At 41.6% G+C, this 20467-nt stretch overlaps 1 protein-coding gene across 1 annotated transcript in view; it reads left to right on the top strand.

Moving 5' to 3' along the window:
- The window catches only part of LOC105495838 (serine palmitoyltransferase long chain base subunit 2), a 110791-nt gene extending 92679 nt beyond the window's left edge, over positions 1 to 18112 (top strand). Inside the window, exons 10-12 of the mRNA XM_071099802.1 lie at positions 2813 to 2948; positions 5992 to 6121; positions 11736 to 18112. Of these exons, the coding sequence (XP_070955903.1) occupies positions 2813 to 2948; positions 5992 to 6121; positions 11736 to 11855 (386 nt within the window). The 3' untranslated portion in view covers positions 11856 to 18112. The remainder of the gene's footprint in view (positions 1 to 2812; positions 2949 to 5991; positions 6122 to 11735) is intronic.
- The last annotated feature ends 2355 nt before the right edge of the window (positions 18113 to 20467 follow it).

Here is a 20467-nt window from a genome sequence, read left to right on the forward strand (position 1 = left end):
AATCATTTGTTCCTTTTTATATATTTCTCTCCTCATGTTTCTTCTACCTTTTTGAACATATAGATCATATTTATAATGGCCTTTAACATCCATATCTGCTAACACTCTGTTATTTCTGGTCAGTTTTTATTAACTGACTTTTCCGCTGGTTGTACATCGTATTTTCCTGTTTCTTTGAATGCCTAGAATTTTAAAATTATATGTTGGACATTGTTAATTTTACATTGGTAGGTTCTATATCTTGTTGTTTCCCTTTAGGTAATGTTGGACTTTGTTCCTGGAATCAACAGGATCCTTGCAAGGCTTGCTTTTAAGGTTAGGGTGGGTTCAGACCAATTTTTAGTCTAGGGTTAATTTGTCTCCACTACTAAGGTGATAGGAGTGGAGTTCCCTTCTGAGGACTCTGTTAGATAACCCACATATTATAAGATCTTTACATTTTGGTGGATAAAAATACAAACTATTCCCAGCTCCATGTGAGTGCAGGATTGTTTGGCCTATTGCTTTCTGATGGATCTTTTCCCCAGCCTCTGCTAGCTTCCCTTCGTGTGTATACAAATCAGTACTCTTCCCAAAGTTCAAAGGGACCCCTCTGCAGATCCCTAAAGTGCTCTCATCACACCCCCGCTCCCTGCTCCTGTACACTGCCCAGCAAATTCTAGCCCCCGCAGCCTCCCCAGCTCTGATCTCAACGGACAGCTCTCCACTCCAATCTCCGATGTCCTCAGTTGGCAAGACTGGGCCCTCCTTCCCTGTGCAGCAGCCTGTGGCCTGCCTTCAGGCAACGCAGTCTGGCACTCCCCGTGGCTCAGTGTCTAAAAGTCATTGTTTATGTACTTTGTCCAGTTTCCTATTGTTTACAGCAGGAAGGTAAATCCAGTCTCTAGTACTCCATGACTGAAAGAAGTCTCATCTTCTAAATGTAGATTAAGCAGGTATTGATATTTCTAGGGGGAAATTAGGGTACTTGGCTCATCAGTTCCCAACGTACTTAAATATAACACACTTTAATATCTGCTTTCTTCTTTGTAACTTAAACGATGACATAAATGATGCTCTTCAGTGTTCACACGAGGCTAATCTAAGCTTGAGTGTTTTTCTCTGATCAACTTGAAATTATCTGCATAAAGAGTATTAATTTTGACTTATTTGTGGCCAACTTACCTAGAGTAGCTTCCCATGAATGATGGATATGTTAGTATTCCAATTCTAAGGACATTTGTTAGCTATCTGTATGTCTGGCTAATTTGTCATAAGAACTTATGTATCATGTTTGGATTTTTAAAAATAAGAACTTTGGCTGGGCATGGTGGCTCGTGCCTGTAATCCTAGCACTTTGGGAGGCCGAGGTGGGCAGATCACAAGGTCAGGAGATCGAGACCATCCTGGCTAACACGGTAAAACCCCGTCTCTACTAAAAATACAAAAAATTAGCCGGGCGAGGTGGTGGGCGCCTGTAGTCCCAGCTACTTGGGAGGCTGAGGCAGGAGAATGGCGTGAACCCGGGAGGCGGAGCTTGCAGTGAGCCAAGATTGCGCCACTGCACTCCAGCCTGGGCGACAGAGCAAGACTCCATCTCAAAAAAAAGAAAAAAGAAAAAAAAATTGCTGATTTTATAATCTATATATGAAAATTACTGCAGCCTTTTTTATTCATGAGTATTTATGGTTGAGAAGATTCTAAAATAGTTCTTAGCCTTTTACAAGTGGATCTTTTAAATTTATTGCATTGCTCTGTATAACAGAACAATTATTTGGATATCTTTTCAAAGATCAATTTACCATAATGTCAAAACCTGCCCAATTATTTAGTCAGTTCGCAGTTACAGAAATGTGCGTTTTAATCCATTTGTGTTTTAGGGAAGATGAGCACAATAGGATTAAAGATACGACTTTATACTGTTACAAATATGCTACTGCTGTCTGATAAGAGTTTTACGGAAACAGGCAGGGTGCAGTGGCTCACGTCTGTAATCCCAGCACTTTGGGAGGCCAAGGTGGGCGGATCACTTGAGGTTAAGCGTTCGAGACCAGCCTGGCCAACATGGCGTAACCCTGTCTCTACTAAAAATACAAAAATTAGCTGGAAGTGGTGGTGTGCGCCTGTAACCCCAGCTATTCAGGAAGCTGAGACAGGAGAATTGCTTGAAGCCGGGAAGCAGAGATTGCAGTGAGCTGAGATCGTGTCGTTGCACTCCAGCCTGGGCAACAGAGCGAGATGCCGTCTCAAAAAAAAAAAAAAAAAATTGTAAGGAAACAACAAAATGAAACTCAGAAGATGAAAATTTGAGGGACTAAATTGCTTCATCTCTGGTCTCGTGTGTAAAATTTATTTGCATCACAGTTGATTGGAATGAATCTTAAAGTTAGAAGATGTAAATTCTAGTTGAAGCTGTGCCACTTGCTACTTGTAATGTGGCACCTACTGTTGTGCAACTGTAGGCATGTCACCACCTTGGTGAGAGTCTCCTGACCTATCATATGAAGATAATCATAAATACCCTGCCTACTGTCAAGGGATTTGTGGAGTGCTCAGTGAGGGGGTATGGCTGAAATTCTTTGAGGATGCTAACGCTCCATTAAACGTTTTTTACATTATTATAACTTCTGTTAACAGGTAGAATGACAGAATACAAAATGAGACATTTTACATTTATAGTCCTTTCAGTTTACTGTGTAAAATATTTTATGGTGAAATGGGAAAAAACGAAACAGAACTGATTAGGTAGAATGGAGATAGAGGAGATTGCTGTCTTTTTTTCCATTCCTTTTTACTTAATATTATTTTGTTTTCTCTCACCACGACTTTGCAGGTAAAGAGTGTGTACAGCAGTTAGCTGAAAACACCAGGTATTTCAGGAGGCGCCTGAAAGAGATGGGCTTCATCATCTATGGAAATGAAGACTCTCCAGTAGTGCCTTTGATGCTCTACATGCCTGCCAAAATTGGGTATGTTTTGTTGCAGATCACAGACTAGTCTGTCCTTATACTTATCTGTGATGTGAGACTAGGGCTTATGTATTTCGTTAGGGAAAACGGTCTTGTCCTTATTGTGTTAACCTTCATTTGGTACATATGCCATAGATCAAATAGTGAATTCCAAATTGTTAGGTATGTTAATTTGTTGTTCTTTCATTAAACATTTGAGTTTCATGTACTCTCTAGGGGCCTGGGATAGATCAGTGAATAAAATACAAACATCTCTGTCCTTGTGGAGCTTACAGTCTAGTAGGGGCAACAGTCAGACAGACGTAATAAATGAACTGTGTACTATGTTAGAAGGTGTCAAGTGCTATGGAAAAAAATAGAGCAGGACCTATATGGGGAGTTGAGAGTGCCCTGTGGGCGGGCAGATAACACTATTAAATAGCGTGGTCAGGGTAAGTAAGCCTCCATGGGAAGGAAAAATGATTTGAAGGAGCTGACATTAACCATTGGAGAAAGAAGCATCTGTGCAAAGGCCACAGTGCAGGAGCGCGCTTGCTTAGGTGACCTAAGAGTAGCAGAGAGGTCCCTAGAATTGCAGCACAGTGTCCCAGGGGGAGCAATGGGCCATGAGGTCAGAGAGATTTTATCAGAGTGTGTTTGTTACTGGATACTTGCCAGGTGTGCAGATTACACCAGCTTCTTTGGTTTGTACGAGGCATACATAATGGAAAGTCTTGCCCTACGATAGCTTTCAATGTATTTGAGAAGTCCAGATATATAATGAAACCAGAAGACATTTGAAAAGCAAATGAACAGTAATTATACTGAACAAATTTTATTATATGCAAAGTGGCCCTGCAGATGTAGAATAAAGGAGTGACCTGCTGAGTACAGGCTCAGTAAGAAAGGCACATCTCGTTGGATGGGTGAGTTTTGAGCTGGATCTTAAAGCATTTCTCCAGTTTGAACTCATTGAAGGAGCAATTTTTTAAAATTTTTTAATCCCCCGTGTCCACCACAGTCTCCAACACTCAGTAAGTGTTTACTGAAATGAAAAGGGGGAGGAAATTAAATCAGGGAGCCTGGAAGTAATGTGATTCAAAGAAAATGAAAGGGAAGTAAGGAAAAGGTCCTCCCTGAGAGAAAAAGAGGAATTTGGGTTTCAACATGAAGTCATATGGGTAGTTAGTATTATGGCTTCAGAGGGGATATGGGGAAGGATTTTCTTCATTCTTCTTTAAGTGGAATTCTCATAAACAAACACGAAGAGTTATCAGATCCAAAGGACTCAGTCTGGAGCTCTCTCTTTAAAGAAGGCTGTGTCTCCTTTATTCTATATAGGTGCAACTGACTGTGTATACTTTAATTAGGAAAGATTTAGAGAAGGTGAAGAAGAATTAGAATAAGGCACTAGACAGTTTGGGAGCCTGTGCTGAAGTTACAGGGCACCCAGGTTCATGCTGACACAACGGAGGTATGTTGAGGAAGATGTACTGGTACTACAGAGAGTGGGAAAAGGCTGAAAAGGCTGGCATTAATGTAATGCCAAATGTGCAGGATCTATATTGCCCAGGCTGGAGTGCAATGGCGCGATCTCGGCTTCCTGTAACTTCCACCTCCTGGGTTCAAGCAAATCTTGTGCTTCAGCCTCCCCAGTAGCTGGGTTACAGATGTGTGCCACCACACCTGGCTAATCTTTGTATTTTTTAGTGGAGATGGAGTTTCACCATGTTGGCCAGGCCAGTCTCCAACTCCTGACCTCAGGTGATCTGCCCAGCTCGGCCTCCCAAAATGCTGGGATTACAGGTATGAGCCACTGGCCCGGCCAGATTTTTTAATTCTCAAACAAATGCTGTAAATAGCTTAAAGGAGAAGTTAAAACATAAGGGAGGTCAACAAGAGGAAAAGACAAAGAACAACGTAATTTGGGCCTGGTGCAGTGGCTCACAAGGTCAGGAGATCAAGAGCATCTTGGCCAACATGGTGAAACCCCGTCTCTACTAAAAATACAAAAATTATCTGGGTGTGGTGGCGCACACCTGTAATCCCAGCTACTCGGGAAGCTGAGGCAGGAGAATTGCTAGAACCCGGGAGGTGGAGGTTGTGGTGAGCCAAGATCGCACCATTGCACTCCAGCCTGGCGACAGTGAGAGACTAAAAAAAAAATAATAAAATAAAATAATTTAGTAGACAAAATTAAATAAAAGTTAGAATGTGTTATTTAGACAAGACACAGATGTGGAGTAAGGCCACAGGCCTCCAGTTTGGCTTCTGGTAGGGGTGGGGGATTGTGAAACACGAATTGTGTGGTCTGAGTAATCGGTTGAAGCCAGCAGGTGAACTGGCCTTACAGACACCAAAGGAAGCCCTGAATTCTGAAGCAGTGTTATTCCCAAGACAATCAAAGAAGTGCGTGATCTGGAGAGCTCATGCCAGTCAGCCATTCTGCTAGAAGAAAAGATGTGCCATGTTATAGCAGATCCCCCACAGCTGCAGAATCCTCAGAATTTGAGGACTCATGTTAAACTGCCAAGCTTAACATTTCAAGGACCAGATTTTAATTAAATACAGGTTCATTTTGAAGCCTCTGAACCACTATTATATATATCAGGGATACTTTTTTTTTTTTGAGACAGAATCTTGCTCTGTTGCTCAGGCTATCGCTCAGGCTCAGTGGTGTGATCATGGCTCACTACAGCTTCCGCCTCCTGGCTTCAAGAGATTCTCATGCCTCAGCCTCCTGAGTAGCTGGGACTACAGGTGCATGCCACCGCACTCAGCTAATTTTTGTATTTTTGGTAGAGACGGGATTTCGCCATGTTGCCCAGGCTGGTTATTTCAGTTTTGTGAAGGACACCATATAGGAGAAGACTGCCTCAGGATTGACTTTAAACGTATTTGTGAGCTATCCATTTTAACTTTAAAAGAAGTTAAAAGAAGCTCTTATTAGAAGTCTCCAATGCCTGCATCACCAAAAAGTTGAAATCATTGGGGACAGCAAGTCGTCTGCAATGAGTACTTTCTTACTCCTCCTGGCTTCTGTTTCTCGTTTTCCCCTTTGCAGCGCCTTTGGACGGGAGATGCTGAAGCGGAACATCGGTGTCGTTGTGGTTGGATTTCCTGCCACCCCGATTATTGAGTCCAGAGCCAGGTTTTGCCTGTCAGCAGCTCACACCAAAGAAATACTTGATACTGTAAGTAGGCACTTTCACCTTGATAGAAATATGCCTTTTATTAAAAGGGCCTGTATATTAGATGAAATTCATAATATATTGACCTTGATGTTCTTGTGAGCACCTAAGATATTTACTAGTAAGACAAAGGAGGTGACAGTGCTACTGAAAACGTTGGCATTTACAAAAACACTGTCACCGGAATCATCAGAGCTCTGGAGAATTTTCCGGCTGTGTCTTGCTCCACTGTCTCCCCCACTGTGGACTCCACAGTTCTCTTTCCACTCTACCTATTTCTACACGAAGCTTTCTCGTATGTTGTTCTGTCTAAAATTTTCTCTCTTGAGCTTTCTCTCCCCTCTGCCTGGCTGACTGCCACTCATTCTTCAATCTCCACGTAAAGGAAAATTGCTCAGGGATGCCCCACACTTCTTGCTCTGTGTTCCCTTGGAATCCTGAGAGTCTCCCTTACTAAATTCTTCATACCTATAATGACTTAATAGCAGTCTTCTCCATTAGATAAATATTGAGGATAGGAACAAATCTGTTTTACTCATTCTATATCCCAGCACCCACCACACTGCCAGGCATCTAGTTGGGGATCATTATTAGTGAGCTTAATTATTTATGATCTCAATATATTCTCATCGCTATATATTCTCTTAATATGTTATTGTTTCAAATCTAAGATTGCAGAGTTTAAATCAGTATTGCCCTCTGGGAGTTTACAAAGTTTTAGAACATGACATTTGCATAAAATTGGTTGCTAGAAATATCTATTAATGAGTTAGAAAACTACTACTTTTTTTTTCTTTTTTTTTCTTTTTTGAGACAAAGTTTCACTCTTGTTGCCCAGGCTGGAGTACAATGGTGCGATTTCAGCTCACTACATCCTCCACCTCCTGGGTTCAAGCAATTCTCCTGCCTCAGCCTCCCGAGTAGCTGGGATTACAGGCATGTGCCACCACACCCAGCTAGTTTTGTATTTTTAGTACAGACAGGGTTTCTCTGTGTTGGTCAGGCTGGTCTCGAACTCCCGACCGCAGGTGATCAGCCTGCCTCGGCCTCCCAAAGTGCTGGGATTGCAGGCGTGAGCCACCGCATGGCAAGAGCTACTAATAAAGAACATTATGAATGCTTCTTTATAAAAGTTCATTATAACAGTTTGATGGACATTTTATATTCCTGAATAGCCGAAGACTTTTGACTTTTTCTCTATTTCTACACAGCAAAATTTCTACGACTATAAGTGTATTCCCTTTTAAAAAACAAAATTGTGCTAAGAACACTTAACATGAGATCTATCCTCTTACCAAATTTTTCCATGTAGAATACAGTATTGTTAACTATAGGCACAGTGTTGTCAGCCTATTCTTAATCACATTCTGACAATATCCAATTAGATTTGGCTTTTTGATATCGTTTCTTTTTTTCTTTATTTTGATTATGCCTGTCAGATTTTTCCAATAGATTTTTCTCATTTCTCAGAAATGTTACTGGTGAATTTCTGCTTTTTTTTTTTTTTTAACCTAGAGGTTTCAGCTTTTCTTTCCCTCCTACTCTATTGATGTTTTAAGAGTTTTCTTTTTTCTTTCTCATGTTCACCTGTTAACTCAGAGTTTCAACGTGCCTTTAAAAAAAAAGTTCATGTAACTATGAGCAGCGTCTATGGCAGTAATCCATGCCTTCTGACAACAACTTTGACTCCTGAGAACTGTACACATTCATAAAGGAATTTAGATGGAACCAGGATATCTCCTTAGGATATCTAAGGAGATTTCTGTTGCCAACAAATATGTTTGCCAACTGAGAGTTCTAATCCTTTTCGTAAGATTCACTTGAGGGATTGTTGGGCTTTGCCTCCCATTTAGTTTTTAAAGCATAAAGTGCATTTTTTGAAACCATGGATTTGTTAAAGTTATTTTGTCTTATGATGTTTCATGGAACTAACATGAACTAGACCATTATGAAATACAAATTAATTTTCATTTAATAATGGGCCCCATGACATGATTCTGTATATAGAAAGTGCTATAAAATACACACGCACGCGCGCACACACACGCACGCACAGCTAGAGCTAATAAATGAATTCAGCAAAGTTGCATGGTAAAAGATCAGCACACAAATAGTGATTTTGTGCACCAGCAATGAAGAAATGAAAATTTCTTTTACAGTAACACTCAAAAGAATAAAATACCTAGTAATAAACTTAATCAAGAAAGCCTTTCCGGGCTGGGTGCTGTGGCTCACGCCTGTGATCCCAGCACTTTGGGAGGTCAGGCATTTGAGTTCAGCCTGGCCAACGTAGTGAAACCTCATCTCTACTAAAAATACAAAAAATTAGCCGGGCGTGGTGGCAGGCGCCTGTAATTCCAGCTACTCGGGAGGCTGAGGCAGAAGAACTGCTTGAACCTGGGAGGCGGAGGTTGCAGTGAGCCAAGATTGTGCCATTGCACTATAGCCCGGGCAACAGTGCGAGACTCTGTCTCAAAAAAGAAAAAGAAAAAGAAAGCCCTTCCCTTGTCCACTGGCTAATTTACACTTGCACACTGTATGTTTAGATGTGTATATTGAAAACTATAAAACTTTGCTGAAAGAAATTAAAGAAGACTTAAAGAAATGGAATGACATCCTGTGTTCATGGATTGGAAGATTTAATATTGTTAAGATGGCAGTATAGCAACCTGCAGATCCAGTGTTCAGCATTTCTCAGAAAAAAATGGACTGGGAGACCCTAAGCCACTGGCCCTTTTTTGCAGAAATTAAAAGGCTGATCCTCAAATTCATATGGAACTGGGAGGGAATAGCTAAAATAGTATTGAAAAGGGAAACCAAAGTGGGAGGTCTCACACTTCTTAATTTTAAAACAAAGCTAATTACTACAAAGCTACAGTAATTACAACAGTCGAGTACTAGCATAAGGATGGACATATAGACCAGTGAAGTAGAATTGAGATTTCAGAAATAAAGTACAAGCATCTATGGCCATCTCCCTTTATTTTCAACAAGGGAGCCAAGACCAGTCAATGAGAAAAGAACAGTCTCTTCAACAAACAGTACTAGGTCAGCTGGATGCAGAAGAAGGAAGCTTTGACCTTATAGCATGGATAAACCTTGAAAACATTAGGCCAAATGAAAGAAGCCAAAACAAAGACCACGTAACTTACGATTCCATTTATGAGAGATGTCCAGAACAGGCAAATCCATAGGGTCAGACAATAGATTGGTGGCAGCCAGCCTGAGAGGAGGGAGGAGTGAGTATGGGGTTGCTTTTTAGGGTGATAAAAATACTCTAAAACTAGATAGTGACAAAAGTTGCACAACTCTCGGAATATACTTAGAAGCAATGAATCGTATACTTTAAAAGTGAATTTTGTTGAATGTAAATTGTATCTCAAAGCTGTAATTTTGTTATTTTTTAAAATGGGAAGTGCAAGGATATTGGCTCAGGGGAGCGGCAGGATGGCTATCCTAGAGGATTGGGTTACTCAGCTCTATAATGAATACATGTTTTTCTCCTAGGAACCCACCTTACCTGTGATCTAGAGGTTCTGTATAGATTATTTGTTAATGAATGGTGATGCATGTACAGGCTCCCTGTCCCTAACATACCCACACACCCCACACAAGAGTCAGCACTTAAGAATGGCATCTTTTATTCACATGATACTGATTTGTCTGAAATATTTGGTGTGGGATCAGAGGAAATCTTGTAATCTAGATCCCCTTGGGCTACTGAGGAATTATTTTTTCTAATGATTACTTTTCTACATTGATGAAAAAATTCTAGATTCTTCTGAAGTCAGAGTTTATAAATGCCCATTCCTTTGTGATCTTAGTCATGTGCACTTTTGTCTTATTATGATTTTGAGGTAGGGTCTCGCTCAGTCACCCAGACTGGAGTACAGTGATAATGATCTTGGCTCACTGCAGCCTCCACCTCCCGGCCTCAAGGTATCTTCCCACCTCAGCCTCCAGAGTAGCTGGGACTATGCCTGGCTTTTTTTTTTTTAATAGATGGGGTCTTGCTATGTTGCCCAGGCTAGTCTCAAACTCCTGGGCTCAAGCGATCTGCCTGCCTTGGCCTCCCAAAGTGCTGTGATTACAGGCTTGAGTCAGTGTGTTCAGCCTTGCCTTTTTTTTTTTTTTTTTTTTTTTACAGAGTTTTGCTCTTGTTGCCCAGGCTGGAGTGCAATGGCATGATCTCGGCTCACTGCAACCTCCGCCTCCTGAGTTCAAGCGATTCTCCTGCCTCAGCCTCCTGAGTAGCTGGGATTACAGGCATGCGCCACCACACCCAGCTAATTTTGTATTTTTAGTAGAGACGGGGTTTCTCCATGTTGGTCAGGCTGGTCTCAAACTCCCGACCTCAGGTGATCCGCCCACATGGGCCTCCCAAAGTGCTGGGTACTGACATAAGCCACTAGGCCCGGCCAGCTTTGACTTTTGTCTTAAATTAATAAATCTTATCACAGAGGTCAGGTGAATAAATGGTCAGTGGGTTTTCCCAGCTTAATTTCAGACTTAAATTGTTTCCATATGGAGCTTTCACTTACACCTCTTCTCAGTGGTGCCGCTGTTGTGATAGCGCATTGAAGTTCAGCTCTTATTTGCTTTATATTTTTCACATTTCGAAATGAAGAATATTTTTTCTTGTGCTGGAATATATCAGTAATACTGTTGGTGGTTTTCTCTCTCCAAATACTGATTTTTTAAAAAAATGAAGTTTAAGACGCCCAGTGTAGTGACTTATGCCTGTAATCCTAACACCTTGGGAGGCAGAGGTGGGTGGGTAACTTGATGCCAGGAGTTCGAGTCTAGCCTGGCCAACAAGGCAAAACCCTGTCTCTACAAAAATTAGCTGGGCGTGATAGCACATGCCTATAGTCCCAGCTACTCAGGAGGCTGAGGCAGAGAATCTCTTGAACGCAGGAGGCAGAGGTTGCAGTGAGCTGAGATGGTGCCACTGTATTCCAGCCCAGGTAATAGAGCAAGACTCTGTCTCAAAAAGAAAAAAAAGTTGCTGGGCTCATTTGCTCACACCTGTAATCTCAGCACTTTGGGAGGCCAAGGTGGTGGATCACTTGAGGTTGGGAGTTTGAGACCGGCCCAGTCAACATGGTGAAACCCCATCTCTACTAAAAATACAAAATTTATCTGAGCATGGTGGTGGGCACCTGTAGTCCTGGCTACTTTGGAGGCTGAGGCAGGAGAATCACTTGAACGTGGGAAGTGGAGGTTGCAGTGAGCTCGGATGATGCCACAGCACTCCAGCCTGAGCAACAGAGCGAGACTCCATCTCAAAAACAAAAGGGAGAGATGACAAATTTTAGTCGGTTTTGTGTGTTCGGAGTGCATATAACTTTTTCTACCAAGCATATCATACTTTGAATTATAGCCTTTATTCTGCATACCTGGCTATTCACAACCCATTATTCATGGTGAGCTTGAAAGCCTTGTTCAGAAAGCAGGTCCTTCCACAGCTGTATTGTAGTCTGATCGTGTAAATGCACTAGACCTAAGTCCTGCTGAAGGATAATCTTGCCATGATTGTTTTTAGCAAAGTAAAACACCAGGCATGCCTGCATCCTACTGGCTCTGACAGACCTCTACTTTGTCTTGCATATTTTAGGCTTTAAAGGAGATAGATGAAGTTGGGGACCTTTTGCAGCTGAAGTATTCCCGCCATCGGTTGGTACCTCTACTGGACAGGCCCTTTGACGAGACAACATATGAAGAAACAGAAGACTGAGCCTTTTTGGTGCTCCCTCAGAGGAACTCTTCCTCACCCAGGACAGCCTGTGGCCTTTGTGAGCCAGCTCCAGGAACCACACTTCTATGGCCATCTCATGTGAAAGACATTGCCTCAACTACTGAAGGTGGCCACCTCCACTCTAAATGACATTTTGTAAATAGTAAAAAACTGCTTCAAATCCTTCCTTTGCTAAGTCTCACCTTTAAAAACGAAGGTGACTCACTTTGCTTTTTCGGTCCATTAAAAAAACATTTTATTTTGTAACCATTCTACTTGTGAAATCACACTGACCCTAGCCTGTCTCTGGCTAACCACACAGGCCACTCTCCCCTCCCAGCACCTCGCAGACTTGGGCCCATCAAGAGCTACTGCTGGCGCTGTCTCCACAGCCTGGAGACTTACTTGGCCCTCCTCCCTAGGGAGCAAGTGCCTTCCACTTACTTCCCATCCAGGTCTCAGAGGTGGCCAGCCTTGAAATCCTTATTTAACCATTCAAGTAATCAATAGAAGTATTCACCCTTTAATCTTAAGTTTAGCCTTTTAAGAAAAACAGTAAGCGATGACTGCTGAAAGGCTTATTGTGTAATCTCCCAAGGGTTTGGTCTTAATCCATTTTGTTCTGGTCACCAGATGATTTCTTCCTTTACCATCAAATATTTCTTCATAATGGTCACAGTCTGAGGATGTGTGCAAATTCTGGTTCTTGCCAAGCTCCAGCCATAACACGTCCCACCCCGTTTTTTTTAAAGCACTTACTGTTTTCAAAGCATCCACATGCCGCGCTGGTTAGAAGGCCACTCTCACATCTGAGTGTTGGGTACAAAGCCGCTCCGTAGAGTGATGTGCACTCCCGGTGGGTGAGGGGCAGGGGCAGTGTGGAAAGAATTGATTACTCCTTGCAGAGTCTGTGGCTTGCATTTCCTACTGATTTCTACGTTTGAAAATTATGACAGTCTCTGGCTGGGTCTGGGTGCAGATTAGGATTTAAACTGATAAAGGAAAATGGTGGTAAATCCTCTGCTCAGAAATCATTTATCATGTTCCTATTTAAGGATTAGATTTATTAATTTAGGCCTTTTGGAAGCTAACCCACTTAAATATTACTCTTCTGAATGCTAGTTCTCTTTTATTCTTGATGCCCTAAGACAATTGAATCTGGCATCTGGGGCTAGGGTCTGCCTGTCTACATTTTTTTTCTTTTTTTTCTGAGCAATTCTGAACACATAGATCTCTTTCCTAAACTGACATTTTCTATTTTGACTGTTTTCATACTATAACCAGGTAAAGGGACTTTTTTCAGAGAGCTTTATACTGCCTGACCAAAGAACAAATCTGAAAATCACCATTTTAAAGTTCTTTTTTAGTTGAACCAAAGTGTAAGTGAAGCGGACTTTTGGCATGGTTATACCCAGGATCCGCTTGTCCTTTTGTATCCATCAAGTGTTACAGGAGAAGGATTGGGAACAGAATGGAAAAGCAGTGTATGAAAGTCATGTTACATACAGGCTGGGTGCGGTGGCTCACGCCTGTAATCCTAGCACTTTGGGAGGCTGAGGCAGGTGGCTCACTTGAGGTCAGGAGAATCGAGACCAGCCTGGCCAACATGGTGAAACCCCGTCTCTACTAAAAATACAAAAAAATTAGCCAGGCATGGTGGCAGGCGCCTATAATCCCAGCTACTCGGTAGGCTGAGGCAGGAGAATCGCTTGAACCCAGTAGGCGGAGATTGCAGTGAGATGAGATCATGCCACTGCACTCTAGCCTGGGTGACAGAGTGAAACTGTCTCAAAAAAAAAAGTCATGTTACACATTTTAGTTTTTGAAATTGCTCCTTTTATTGGTAAAGATTATCAATCCAAATTCTCCTGGGTGTCTTGTCATCAGCTGTGGTATGTTTGTGTACATTACATGTAGCAGAGGATGTAAGCAATATTATTGTTTGTGAAGTTTTGTTTTTAATGTCTTGAGTATAAATTTATTCACTGTCAGCATCCGCGAGCTTTAATAAGCCCCTGAGATATTCCAAAGTTTTATTTTACTTTTTTAAAGAACAGAAAAAGATGAATGAAAGAACCAAGGAGAGATGCAGAGACTATATTTAGCATGTATAGGTTAAAGTAAGAAGGAGGTCGTGGTAACTAAATAAGGAGTACTATAAAATCAAATACATTGTCAACCGTTCCTGCACATCTAATTTCCTAGCATAGAATCCCACTGGAATACCAGATAGCCTTTGCACTGCAGTTACTATTTAATAATGTAAATGTAGGGTTTTTAAAAGTCACAGAACTTATAAGCAATGAACTTACCTGCTGGTCTTTTTATTTTGGCTTGCATGAAGTCACTGCAAAACTTTGTTGGTACAAAGTTACTTCAAGATAAGTGTGATTTTGTTACAAGTTTATTTTGAAGAGACAAACCTCCTGTGATCTATCCAGGATCTCTGTACTTTCTAAAGAACAAAATGTTATGTATACATTATACATGGTTGGTTGTCTTTTCTTGAAACTGTAATATAAATCTAGGGTCCAGTCATATCCTAGGTATCATCGTTTATCCAAGTACTTGGAGGAATACAAGTGTATATATAAATACAGTCATTGAGAATAAGTCGAGATTTGGGGCATACAAGAATAGTTTCATACACAGTTTAACATGGCCTGATTCAAGACTCTGGTAGGATTCAAACAGATGTCTGTTAACCATAACTACCAAAACCGATCATCTGAGTCGATTATAGAGGTGTGACTAGTTCTTAGCACTTTTTCTCATTCCTCTTTTAATTCAGCATTGCTGTTACCTATTTCAGGTTTATAAGACCTCTTTCAGCAGATCACATCAGAAGCCAGGAAATGTATAGCTAGGAGACATCAAAAGCCCACATGAAGAGTGGGCCAAGCAGCAGTGGCGGTTTCTTCTTGCATCTTTTTTTTAAAAAGCTTTAACTTAGCAGGGGAATGGACTTTATAGCACTTTTTCAACTTTTTGCTTTGCTTTGGATAAGACATCCTTACCTTTAAAAAAAAGCTTCTAGTCTCCAGAACCCCCAAAGTACTGCTCATTTGTTTGAAGAATCCAGCCATCATAGTGCTTTAGTCACTATCTTAAACATTCATGATAGGCCGAGGATTTTAAAACAGGATTCTTGCTTCTGTAGTCAAGGTGAACAGAAGCATCCTACACAACTACTAAGGGCTCTATGTTTGTGTCATGCCTCTTCAGACACCAAGGAGTTGAACATGTTTCCAGTGATTTGTCTCCGTAATGCCTTCCTCCTTTACTTGGCCTTTCATTCTTTCTGTACCTTCAAGTTCTTGATTTTTAAAATTCCAACTCTAGAGAAAACCAATATATGGTGGTGCTGGGCTTTGAAGATAGCATATCAGACGCCTTGGTTCTGTTTGTACACTTAGCCTTACATTTCAGGAGGAGGCTTTTCATTAGGGGCTTAAGCTAGCTCCTTTGGCTTTAAAAAAAAAATTTTTTTTTTTTTTTCAAATTTCTTCATTACCTGAGGGAGCCTGCATCTAAATTCCTCAACTAGTTCAGCCTAGCTGAATGTTCTAGTGTGTAATACCCTTTGCTTCCTTCTTATTGGTGAAAACCAGGGGCATGAGTGGCTTCCATGGAGAGATTTCCTGATTTCTCAGGGAGGAAAAAGTGATGACATTTACCACTACTTTTCTGTTTTTCCCCTTTTTCCAAATTGATAAGGATTTCCGGTTCCTAGTGATCCAGGATTGGGTAACAGTGCAGAACTGCCGGTCATGCCGTAGGCCATGGAGAAAGAATATGGGTAACTGTTGAATAAGGGTAACTGTTGTTTTGCAAGAATTTGTAGGGTTATGGGCAGTTGTTGTCTTGTTTGAAGCATTGCTATGACCTAATTCCCAAGGTGTCTTTCCTCTCTTGGTGTTCTCAGTAAGCCAATGAGTTTTAATCTCTACTTGCTGTAATCTCTACTTGTGCTTAGAAAAAGAGATGAGAGTAGTGGTTTTCCTTCAAACTGTCCACATTCATGAAGATTATGAATCTTCATGATAGACCTTGTCTCTACAAACATTTTTTTCTAAATTAACCGGGCACGGTGGTGCCTGCCTATAGTCCCACCTATGTGGGAGAATCACTTGAGCCTGGGAAAGTCAAGGCTGCAGTGAGCCATGATTGCACCGCTGCATTCCAGCCTGGGTGACAGAGTGAGACCCTGGCTCAATAAGAGGGGGAAAAAAGAAGAAGAAGAATTGTTAGGAGCTGGGTGCACATGCAGCCTGCAATCCCAGCTACTCGAGAGGCTGAGGCAGGAGGCTTGCTTAAGCCCAGGAATTTGAGCCTAGCCTGGGCAACATAGCAAGACCCCATCTCAAAAAAAAATGTTTTTAAAATCAGCTTAGCCCAAAGGGGTTGTGAATGGGGGAGGTATAAAAAGCAAAGATTATTTTTTGGCTACTAAGCCAAAAAGAACTTAAAGGGATTTTTTTTTTTCAGTCCCAGAACCTACAGATACACTGCTATTTGCTTCATGTGGATGCTCAGTGCCCAGCAGCCATCTTAATCCATTAAGCCAGTTTAAAAAATACCTTCTACGTGGAGAAAAGCATGTCTTTCTTGCCTCGACTTTATCCACATGAAATATGTGCCCGTGGCTGGGCGCAGTGGCTCATGCCTGTAATCCCAACACTTTGGGAGGCTGAGGCGGGCAGATTGCTTGAGGCCAGGAGTTCAAGAACAGTCTGGCCAACATGGCGAGACCTCATCTCTACTAAAATTACAAAAATTAGCCGGGCGTGGTGGCACATGCCTGTAATCCCAGCTATGTCGGCAGGCTGAGGCACAGGAATTGCTTGAACCCAAGAGGCAGAGGATGCAATGAGCCAAGATCGTGCCACTGCACTCCAGCCTTGGTGACAGAGGGAGAATCTGTCTCAAAAAAAAAAAAAAAAAAAAAAAATGTGTGCCCAGGCCCCTAGCCATTGCCATGTGCCCAGCCAGAGAGCCAAATTAGAGGGCTGGCTTCCCTTATCACACAGAAGAAATGCTAGTGCTAGCCAATGATCCCTTTGCTTTTAATTGTATAGAAAATGCTGTTGTTCCTTTTGTCATTTCCAGTGACATCTGTTTTCCAAGCAGCTCTTTTCTAGGGAGGAAACCAAGGGGCTAGTTTCAGCCCCTAATAGAAATGTTTTTTCTAATATCTGGTGAGTGTGGAAGTGTCACATTCACAGTCCACCCTTGGGAGTGGCTTGGTGGTGGAACTGTGGACAAGGTTTTGTTTACTACATAGTACACATGATAAATGGCCTTAAACTGTGATTCTTTCTGGTAGGATAGGTTATAATAAACTGACCCTAAAGAATGCAATGGCTTTTAAACTGCAGTTACTGTATTCTTAATGAAGCAATACCCAAAGCTCTGTTCTTTTGGAGCACTTGAGGGGAAGTTAAATGAAAGGTGCACGTAAGAGCAGTACCTTGATCTTACGCTTTCTGAGTGTCCTGCCTTGTTGCCATCTGCATGGATGAGTGAATGCTTCCATGCACGAGGAGACTTTTTCCAACACTATTCCCAGGTTTCTTGTGCAAAACTTGTCATTTGGCCCAGGTCTTCCTGGAAAGTGGAGTACACGTCACTGACTAGGGTGGCGTGGTGTCTTTACCCTTAAGTCTTGTTATCTCAGTGATGTGAAGTCGATGATTGGAGTTATAAAAAGCATCCTTGCTGGTTCTTCACAGGACACTGGAAGCCACCCTGTCGCTTCAGCCAGTAGGCCCACACAGTCTTGATGATCCCTCTCTGTAATAGCCAGCTAACATTAAGAGAAGGGGGAAAGAGAAGAGAGCAGTAGCTTATAGGAGAGCTGAGATCTTATTTCATTGGCCCATATTTTCCCCTGACCAAGTTACCTGTAAACGGGAATTTGCAAGGGGGTGCTGTGATGATAACCGCTTTCTATTGCTGTAATGTTCATATAACCTGGGAAACTGAGAGAAGGGGATGTGTAAATAAAAGCTTAAACATTTTAGTAATGTGTTAAAATGCCACTCTCTCCCTTTTCTCTTTTTTGCCAGATGATGATTTTTTTTATTTTTATTTTGTACTTTATTGGATGACTGAAGCGATGAGTATTGGGTTGGGGTAGGTGTGTTGATTTTGAGAGTGCATGTTAAGAACTGAAGGGGAACTAACTACTTGAGATGACTTAAGAAGCATCCCATGCAAATATCTTGTTTTGCCCTAATAAAATATTCAGAAAGATACATCTGCCTTTATTCATTCAACCAATACATATTGAGTGCTCTCTCTCTGCCGGGCAGCACACTGTGCTTTGTGGTTCCTACTTGCTAGTAAACAAGCACATGAACATACATGTCATTTTACAAACTGTTAAGTGCTGTGGAGGAAAAGTAAAGAGCTTGGTAAAAGTAACCAGGCTGGGCGCGGTGGTTCACGCCTATAATCCTAGCACTTTGTGAGGCTGAGACGGGTGGATCACTTGTGGTCAGGAGTTTGAGACCAGCCTGGCCAACATGGCGAAATCCCATCTCTACTAAAAATACAAAAATTAACCAGGCATGGTGGTGCGTACCTATAATTCCAGTTATTTGGGAGGTTGAGGCACGAGAATCGCTTGAACCTGGAGGCAGAGTTGTAGTGAGCCAAGATTGCACCACTGCACTCCAGCCTGGGCAACAGAGCAAGACTGTCTCAAAAAAAAAAAAAAAAAAAAAACAGTAACCACTATCTGGTTTAGACAGGGATGAGAGAGAAACCATCAGTGGAGGATCTGAAATAAAGTATAGTTGGAGCTTAATTAAAAACTCTATGGTGAGGTGAGGTAGTGGGAAGGGTGTAGAGGCAGACTCACTGGGCTTTGTAGGTCTTGGTGAGGTCTTTCTCTTATGCAGGGGGTGGGGGTCAGACCAGTGAAAGGGTTGGGTTTTTAAAATTTTTTTTCATTATTACTTAAAAGTGGAGACAGGATTTCACTGTGTTGCTCAGGCTGGTCTCAAATTCCTGGCCTCAAACAATCCTCCCATCTCAGCTTCCTGACATGCTGGGATTACAGGCATGAACTGCCATACCCAGCCCAGTGAGGAATTTAAAGTATGGAAACGGGTAACTCTTAGCATCTTTTTTTGTAGACATGGACAATTTGATAAAGTTTATATGGAAATCTAAAGGACCTAGAATAGTCAAAACAATTTTGAAAAAGAATTTACACAGCCTGATTTGAAGACTTTCTGTAAAGCTGCAGTGATCAAGACACTGTCAATGGCATTAGGATAGTCGTGTAGACAGTAAAACATACTAGAGTCCAGAAATAGACCCACACATAGAAGGCTGGTTGATTTTCAACAGAGTTGCCAAAGTAGTTCCAGTGAGGAAAGTACAGTTACTTCAACTAATGGTCCCAGAACAACTAAATATCCATATGGGCAGAAATGAATTTCAACCCTTAACTCACAGATATACAATAATTCAAAATAAATGATACATCTGAACACAAAAATTAAAACTATAAAACCTCTAGAAGAAAACAGAAAAGAAAATCTGTGACTTTAGGAATGATTTCTGAGGAAAAAAAAGCATTATTATTGATAAGTTGGACTTGATCAAAATGAAAATTTCAAAAGACTGAAAATGAAAAGCAAACGCCAGGCTGGAATAAGATATTCAGAATACAGGTATTCCATAAAGGCTTTCTATACAGAACATCTAAAGAACCCTTAACACTTAGTAATCTATTCATAAAAATAGGTAAAAGATGGAAACGACATTTCACAAAAGAGGTATACTAAAGTCCCATAAGCACATGAAAAAATGCTTAACATAATTAGTCGTCAGGGAAGTGCAAATAAAAACTACAATAAGATTCTACCACCCCAGTCTGGGCAACATAGCAAGACCCCATCTCTACTAAAAATTTGAAAAATTAGCCGAGCATGGTGGTGCATGCCTGGAGTCCTAGTTACTCGGGAGTCTGAGGTGGGAGGATCCCTTGAACCCAAGAGTTGAAGGCTACAGTGAGATATGCTCACACCACTGCACTCCAACCTGGGAGACAGCAAGACACTGTCTCAAAAAAAAAAAAAAAAAAGGCCAGGTGCAGTGACTCACGCCTGTAATCTCAGCACTTTGGAAGGCCGAGGCGGGCAGATCATGAGGTCAGGAGATCGAGACCATCCTGACTAACACAGTGAAACTCCATCTCTATGAAAAAAATACAAAAAATTAGCCGGGCCTGGTGGCGGGCGCCTGTCGTCCCAGCTGCTTGGAAGGCTGAGGCAGGAGAATGGCATGAACCCAGGAGGTGGAGCTTGCAGTGAGCCAAGATTGCGCCCACTGCACTCCAGCCTGGGCAACAGAGTGAGACTCCGTCTCAAAAAAAAAAAAAAAATTCTGCTACCACTCCCACCAGAATGGCTAAAATTGAATTACAATATCAAGTGTTGGCAAAGATGTAGAGCAACTGGAGCTCTCACCGGTTGCTGGTGGGAATGCAAATGGTACATCCACGTAAGAAAATAATTTGGCAGGTTTGAGACAGCAATTCCACTCATAGATAAATTTAAATTTTTTATTTTAAAATATTTATTTATTTTGAGACTGAG

The sequence above is a fragment of the Macaca nemestrina genome, chromosome 7 (genome assembly GCF_043159975.1).
Source record: "Macaca nemestrina isolate mMacNem1 chromosome 7, mMacNem.hap1, whole genome shotgun sequence".
Taxonomy (NCBI): domain Eukaryota; kingdom Metazoa; phylum Chordata; class Mammalia; order Primates; family Cercopithecidae; genus Macaca; species Macaca nemestrina.